General features: G+C 52.5%; 1 protein-coding gene across 1 annotated transcript in view; it reads right to left on the bottom strand.

Annotated features, from left to right (window-relative positions):
* The window catches only part of NSDHL (NAD(P) dependent steroid dehydrogenase-like), a 10478-nt gene extending 3498 nt beyond the window's left edge, over nucleotides 1-6980 (bottom strand). The window contains exons 1-5 of the mRNA XM_008640960.2: nucleotides 6959-6980; nucleotides 6413-6463; nucleotides 4109-4276; nucleotides 2360-2506; nucleotides 1256-1384 (exon numbers count right to left, since the gene is read on the bottom strand). Of these exons, the coding sequence (XP_008639182.1) occupies nucleotides 1256-1384; nucleotides 2360-2506; nucleotides 4109-4276; nucleotides 6413-6433 (465 nt within the window). The 5' untranslated portion in view covers nucleotides 6434-6463; nucleotides 6959-6980. The remainder of the gene's footprint in view (nucleotides 1-1255; nucleotides 1385-2359; nucleotides 2507-4108; nucleotides 4277-6412; nucleotides 6464-6958) is intronic.
* Between the last annotated feature and the right edge of the window lie 12 nt (nucleotides 6981-6992).

The following is a 6992-nucleotide window of genomic DNA, read 5'->3' on the forward strand; positions in this document are numbered from 1 at the left end:
CCTTAAAGGGGCTGGGGGCTCCCCATCTCCTTGGGAAGGAGCCTGTGGAAGGATTATTATCCCCTCCTGTCTTTCCAGGTGATCCTTCCTTCCTTCCCGTCTCTTTGCCACTTCTCCTTGAGAAGAAAACCAGACAAAAAGCAGTATTTATGGCTGAGCACTCAACGAATTGACAAAGGAAGGGAAGGCTTTGCCAGAGGAGCTTTCCAAGCTCCTTCACCCCGTGAACTCCTTGTGCACAGCTGGAGCAAAGGAGGACACTCAGGAATTCCATCTCTGTCCCTCCCAGCAGCCATTCCCAGCCCAGCCCCCCTGGATCTGCCTCAGGAGGGGGTGATCCCATCTCCCTGGCAGCTCCAGCAGCACATTCAGCAATTCTGGAGGAGATTTCATTCTCCTGGGAGCTCCTAAACAACATGTTCTGCTCATTTCCAACAGCTGCTGGAATTTCTGTGGAGGAGGCACAGACAAAAGCCCTCAGAATCCTTTCAGTTTCCCCCAAAACAAAGCCATAATCACCAGCATTCGGGCTACCCTTGATTGCTGCTCCTCAGCTTCCCCTTTACCAGTTCCTGCAAAGTGCTGGTGAAGGAACAGATGTTTTCACAATTAAAATTAATTAAGCTCTTTTGGAGGAAAATCCTTCAAGGCTCTCACACCATCAGCAGCAGCGTGGAAGGGACTCTCAATCCTGCTGGCACAAAAAGCGCGGATTCTTCCCACAACTGAAATGCAAGCCATGGGAGAAGGATCCCAAAAAGCTCTGCTCCTTTGATTGAAAGCACTGTTATCCCACATTTAACCCACAGATGCTGCAGCAGTAAGAACAGGAGCCAGAGCAGGTGCTGCTGCTGTGCAAGTGTCCAAAGCTGTGAGCTCTCAGATGTCTGGAGATCTTTTTGAACATTAGTATTTTCAGGAATGGCCTGCACCCCTCTCAGCTCAGGCCACGCTCCCACCTCATCTCCTTGTTCACATTCCCAACTCTAAACTCAGGCTGCACATCAAGGAAAGAAGAAGAGAAGACAAAAAACTCCCCCCAGCTGCTCTTAAACCAAAGCTGTGGCAGGTAAGGACTGGGATTATCCCACAGCTCCTCCATGGCAGTGACACCTCTGGCAGTCCTGGAACCACCTCTGTGGCGTCACACTGGATTGCATTCAGCCTCTCTGGCAATTCGTGCCACAGCTCGATTTTATTCTCTTTTTATTAAGTGACTACATCAAAAAGTAACAATTTAACCATTGCCAAATACCTTCTCCTGCAGGATCTTGGTTTCTGTGTAGTAATCAATAGGTTTCTGTGCATAGGGGAGATCTTCTGAGCCATTTTTTATGTCTGTGCCCTCAAAAACGACACTGGCACTGCTGGTTAACACCAATTTCTGCAGGAGACAGGGGAGAAAACCGGTGGTTAAAGCCTAAAATAAAAGGGTCGTTATTTACAAAGGGTGAGTAAAGATAATAATGATAATCATGGTAATAATGATATTTAAGCAACTGATCTTACAGGAAATAAGCTGAGTCTAGCAGAAGATGAACAGAAACTGCAGGTAAGAGAATTCCCCTTTTAAATTCATTCTGTCCCACCATTTAGTGCTACCTGAAGGAGATTAAAACATTCCAGCAAACACCCAAGGCAGTCAATCCAGGGGCACCTTCTCCAGGAAATCCAGAGGCCTGGAGCACCCAACACCCAGTGTTTTTAACAAAGATTTGCTCATCTTGACAGTAACAGGTCACAGTAGGTTAAACCAAAAAAACAAACCTTGGATGTTTTTGTGGGATGATTTAAATGAAATGAATCAAATAAATAAATGTAAAATAAATGAGATAAGTGAAAATTGATGGGATATCCAGATAACCTAAGGAGAAAATGTAACCTTCAATTCCAGGCTGCTGGACAGCAGCCTGGCTTCCTCAGGCTCTTTCTTTTGTGGGCAGTTCACTTCCTAAACCCAACGACACCGAGATTATGGCACAAGGGTGTTCCTCCTCATTGCACAGCAAGGAACATTCCCACTGCTGGAACAGCCACCTCCAGGGCTATCCCCTCGGGAAAGCAGGAAAAAGCCACTTGTGAGGTGCTCCTCTTGCAGGGTGACTCCCAGGTGGGGGGACATTTTCATGGCTTTTTAATGGACATCCCAGTGTGGCTTCCTGTGGCAAACAGGGATTGAGTTCACGCTAAGCAGGAGACCCACAGAGTCCCTCCTGCACTGGTTTTGATGGAATAAAGTGGGAATTCATTATCTCAGAGCCTTTTGTCCCCTCTCAAACGAGGCTGGCACCAGCCTGCGATGGTGACAAAGTCCAGCAGCCTCTCCCAGCCTCCCTGGGCCCTTCCAGCCTCGCCTCACCTGCACTCCAGCTTCTCTGCAGGCCTCAATGACTGCCTTGGTTCCCGTGAAGTTCACCCTGTAGAAGAGCTCCCTGTTGTCACTGGCAGGGGCTGGCGATGCACAGTGGAACACCACGGCCACGCCGCGCAGGGCTGGCAGCAGAGCCTGCAGGAAACAGCGGGGACACGGCACTGGGGCACAGGGAAAATCCCTGCGGGAGCCCCAAGTGCCGAGAGGATTCCTCTGCCTGCTTTTAGGGGTTCTGACCCCCCCGGACAGCCCTGCTTTAGCTTCAAACCTTGGAAAAAAATCACCGACGGTCAGAGAAGAACTAGGAAATGCAGTGGTGGGAATGAGGTGATAGACGACGATGGGAGATTGGCACAGGGTGAAAAATTCAGAGGTTTTGGGCTTCTCTTTGTAGTAAATAGATAAGAGTAAAAAATACCAAAATGGAGGATTGTTGTTGTTCTCTAAACCTTCTTCTCCTTCTTCTACTACTCCATATTCTGCAGTAAAAGTAGTTTGGATTGATTAGATAGAAAATTCCACAGTTCCTGCCCGTGTTACTGAAGAATTGGTAGGAAAGTGAAAATAATGTACGTTTTTAGTAACTATTGGTTAAAATATCTTTAAAAGGTCATGTAAATCTTGATAATTAGACTCACTCCTACTTCTCCTCCTTCCATGCTGTACCTGGGTCACGCTAGTGGCTCTGTTCCTCTGATAAGACTTAATAAACAACTATCTGGAAGCATTGAAACTAAAGTGAAGTCTCAGTTTATCTTTGAAACTCCTTGCAAGGACTTTCAGTAAATTCTCTCCCACCAGAGGGACTTGATTTACAGCATGGTAAAGTGTCAATCACCAGGAGGGAAAGAAACCAGCTCTTCTCTTCATGGGAACAGCTGCATTTCAAGTCATGGTCCCTCTGTAAAGGTGGGCAGCAGGAGTGGGGTTGGCACCCAGGATCTCCACAATGTCCTGGCCCCACTGCACGCCACATCCTCTCTTCCTTCCAGAGAGATGCTGGGAGCTTCCCCGGAGCTGGAGGCTGTCCAGGCTGAGCTCCCTGCAATTCCCAGGTGCAGGCACGAGGCTCAGGACTACCTGGAGTTGGGGCTCTGAGGAAGCAGCAGGCTCCAAGCTCCCCATGGCACGGGCTGAGTGCAGGGGACTGCCCCAGAGTCATCTCCCACCTGGCTCACGCAGGCCTTGGCCAGGGCTCCCCCTCCTCCTGCCCTGGCTGTTGGGAATATGGGCTGTGCCTTTCTCATGGAGCTGAGGAGAGCTGGGAGAGCCCCTGCAATTAGCGCAGGGGCTGTAATTACCCTGTGAATCTCAGCTAACAGCAATGCACAGCATTAGCACGAACCAGTGCCGTTCTTTTCAGCTTCCAGCAGAAGCCAGACATCTGAGACCAGATCTGCTCCCTTCAGAGGCTTCCGAGGAAAAGTGCTGGGGATACACCACAGGGAAGGGTTGGGGGGACACATCTGCATCCCCTCTGACAACCTGGGCAGGGCCTCCGGGGGTTCCAGTGCTTCAGGCAAGGCTCAGTGCTCGCACAAACACCCTCCCCAGCCTCTCAGCAAAGCTCCTCCTAACGCCCCCCAGGATCCCCCTGTCCTCCGTGCCCCCAGGCCACACTGCTGGCTCATGGAGAGGTTGTTGTCCACCAGGACCCCAGCAGGTCATCCCCAGCCTGTCCTGGTGCCCAGGGTTGTTCCTCCCCAGGTGCAAGACCTGCCTGTGCCCTTCCCTCACCTCCTTGTCACACAGGTCTCCCAGGAAGAAGGTCACCTGGTCACTCTCAAACCTCTTGTGGATGTCGAAGACGTTGACGCTGTAGCCCTTGGCCAGCAGCTGCTCCACCATGTGCTGCCCCAGGAACCCCGAGCCCCCGATCACGGTGCAGCTCCTGCCAGCTCCAGCCTGCAGGGACAGGGGACAGCTCCTCAACAGGCAGGGACACACCAGCAAGCTGACCTGAGCCTCCCTGGATCTCAACGAGCTGGAATTCTGCTCAACTACTCAGCAGCTGCACTGGAGGAGTCTGAATTGGGCCATCAAAGCTCGGTGCTGTCACAGGGAGTTCTGAGTGCAGACACTCTGGTTGGATTTTGGAAGGGGAAATCCTCATCCTCACAACCAAGAGGCTCAGGGAGGAGGGAAGGGACCCCCACAAACTCTGCCTGGATGGTGAAGCAAACAGAATTTGAAGGGAGCTGGCAAGAAAGATGGAGAGAGGCTGTTTACGACAGCATGCAGGGACAGGACACAGGGAACGGCTTGCACTGCCCAAGGGCAGGGTTAGGTGGGATACTGGGATGGAATTCCCCCCTGGGAGGGTGGGCAGGCCCTGGCACAGGGTGCCCAGAGAGGCTGGGGCTGGGTCCAGAGTACCCGCGGCTGTCCCGGGCAGCCTGGGACAGTGGGAGGTGTTCCTGCCATGGCAGGGGTGGCACTGGATGAGCTTTAAGGTCCCTCCCAGCCCAGACCACTCTGGGATGATTCTGGGATGTGTTTCAGCCTCCTGGCACTGCAAATGCAGAGTATTAAAACCATCACCACTCTCAGAACCTGTGACACTCAGAGCCAAGAAAGCAACCAGGTAAAGGCAGGAACTAATTCTCAGTCATTAGTTCTTCCTTGCTTCTTCTTTAAGCTCTGTAAATCAATGACTGGAGTCACTAATTAACAGACTTCAGCCTGGCCACTCATCTGACTGGACTGAGACCAAAGGCCTCACTGGCAGCACAGAACAGCCAGGCCCTGAGTGTGAGGGAGCTTTTCCACAAAGAATGCTCTGTGCTGGCTGGGAACAGTTTCACTCCTGGTTGTAACACAGCCCCCACCTCTGCAGGGATCCCTGAGGGAGCCTGCACCCCCCGAGCCACACAAAGACAGCCATTGTCCACAAGCTTTGCAGGGCACATCCTTAAGCAAAGGTTCTGCTGCCAAGTTATCCACAGGAGAAATCCGAGCAGTTCCCTGAGCTACATCAAAGCACAACCTGTTATTCAGGATGGGCCATGCAAAGGGGAGTCTGGTCGGGGTCTGGAGCATAAATCCTGCAAGGAGCAGCTGGGAAAGGGGCTCAGGCTGGAGCAAAGGAGGCTCAGGGGGGACCTTGTGGCTCTGCACAAGTCCCTGACAGGAGGGGGCAGCCGGGGGGGTCGGGCTCTGCTCGCAGGGAACAGGGACAGGAGGAGAGGGAACGGCCTCAGGCTGGGCCAGGGGAGGGGCAGGGGGATATTGGGAACATTTCTTCACTGGAAGAGTGGCCAAGCCCTGGCAGGGGCTGCCCAGGGAGCTCTAGAGGCCCCATCCCTGGAAGTGTTCCGAAAACGAGCGCACGTGGCCCTTTGGGATGCGGTGTGGTGAAGATGGAGGGATTCAGCCCGAGGGGGAACAGCTGCTGAGGGGACAGAAACTGTTCCAGCCTCTCCTCAAAAGGCAGCCGCTCCGTTCCACTGCCCCTTTCCCTCGTCTTCCCCTGTACCCTTTCCCACCGGGTCCCTTCCACCCCAAAGGTGGAATTCCCCGGCACTCCCCGATCCCAGGGCACTCTCCAGGAACCAGGAGCACCCAAACTGCTCCGAGATGTGCCTGAAGTGAAATTTTATGGCAGCAGCCAGCTGCCTGCCTCTGAACCTCAGAGCACTGCCGAGGCTTCAGAGGAATCACAGAACCCCTGGTTTGGGTTGGGAGGGACCTAAAAGCTCATTTTATTCCACCCCCTCCAGCCCAGGTTGCTCCAAGCCCCGTCCAACCTGGCCTTGGGCACTCGCAGGGATGGAGCAGCCACAATTATATATAACTTTATAATAAACTCCCCACGATTCGATATTGCACAGGATAATATTTATAGCAAGCCAAGCTACACATGCCCACATCGATTTTAAAGTAACCTATCCAAATTATACCTTGGAAAAATCAGCTTTTCTCCCCAGAATGTTCATTAATGCAGGGTCAACCTCGTGTCTTCCCTAGTGATGTGCAGAATGTTTATGAATTTGTTTCTGCAAGACAAATCTTCCCAAAGCACCATGTCAGGCCCCAACTCACCGCTCTGAGGCGCGTGGCCATGGCTCGGGTGAGGCACTATCCGCCAGAGTCCTTGAAAAAAGGGAGAAAATTGTTTTATTCCCAATGAAATAACACATTTCCAGTTAGAGAAATCAAGGTTTGAAGCCAGTATGCTAAAGAAGGATGAGGAGAGGGAGTGAATTCTCCCTGTTCTTCCAAACCAAATCAGCAAGTGCAGGTGTTGGCCTGGCTCTCTTTACTGTTCTGAAAGCCCTTTGAAATTCCAAGGAAAAAGCCAAGAAGAGGCGGGATTGGTGCCTGTCCACCTGGAACACGGAGCTGGTTTCAAAGCAGGGGCACAGGGCGATCCCCCCTCCAGCTGTTCTCTCTTCCACCCCCCTATCCCTTAACACCTCATCCCTCTCCCAAACGCAGTTTACGAACTACTGCATCTCCAGCTCCCCCCCCGCTCTTTCAGCCCCATCCCAGAGCCCCCTCACAGTCCCCAGGACCCTCCCCACGGCCCCAGGACCTCCTCCACTGCTTCCAGCTCCTTCCCAGTGCCTTTCCACATTCCCCCAGGACCTTGTCCACGGACCCTAGGCCTTCTCCCACAGCC

The sequence above is a fragment of the Corvus brachyrhynchos genome, unplaced genomic scaffold (genome assembly GCF_000691975.1).
Source record: "Corvus brachyrhynchos isolate BGI_N302 unplaced genomic scaffold, ASM69197v1 scaffold351, whole genome shotgun sequence".
NCBI classification, from domain to species: domain Eukaryota; kingdom Metazoa; phylum Chordata; class Aves; order Passeriformes; family Corvidae; genus Corvus; species Corvus brachyrhynchos.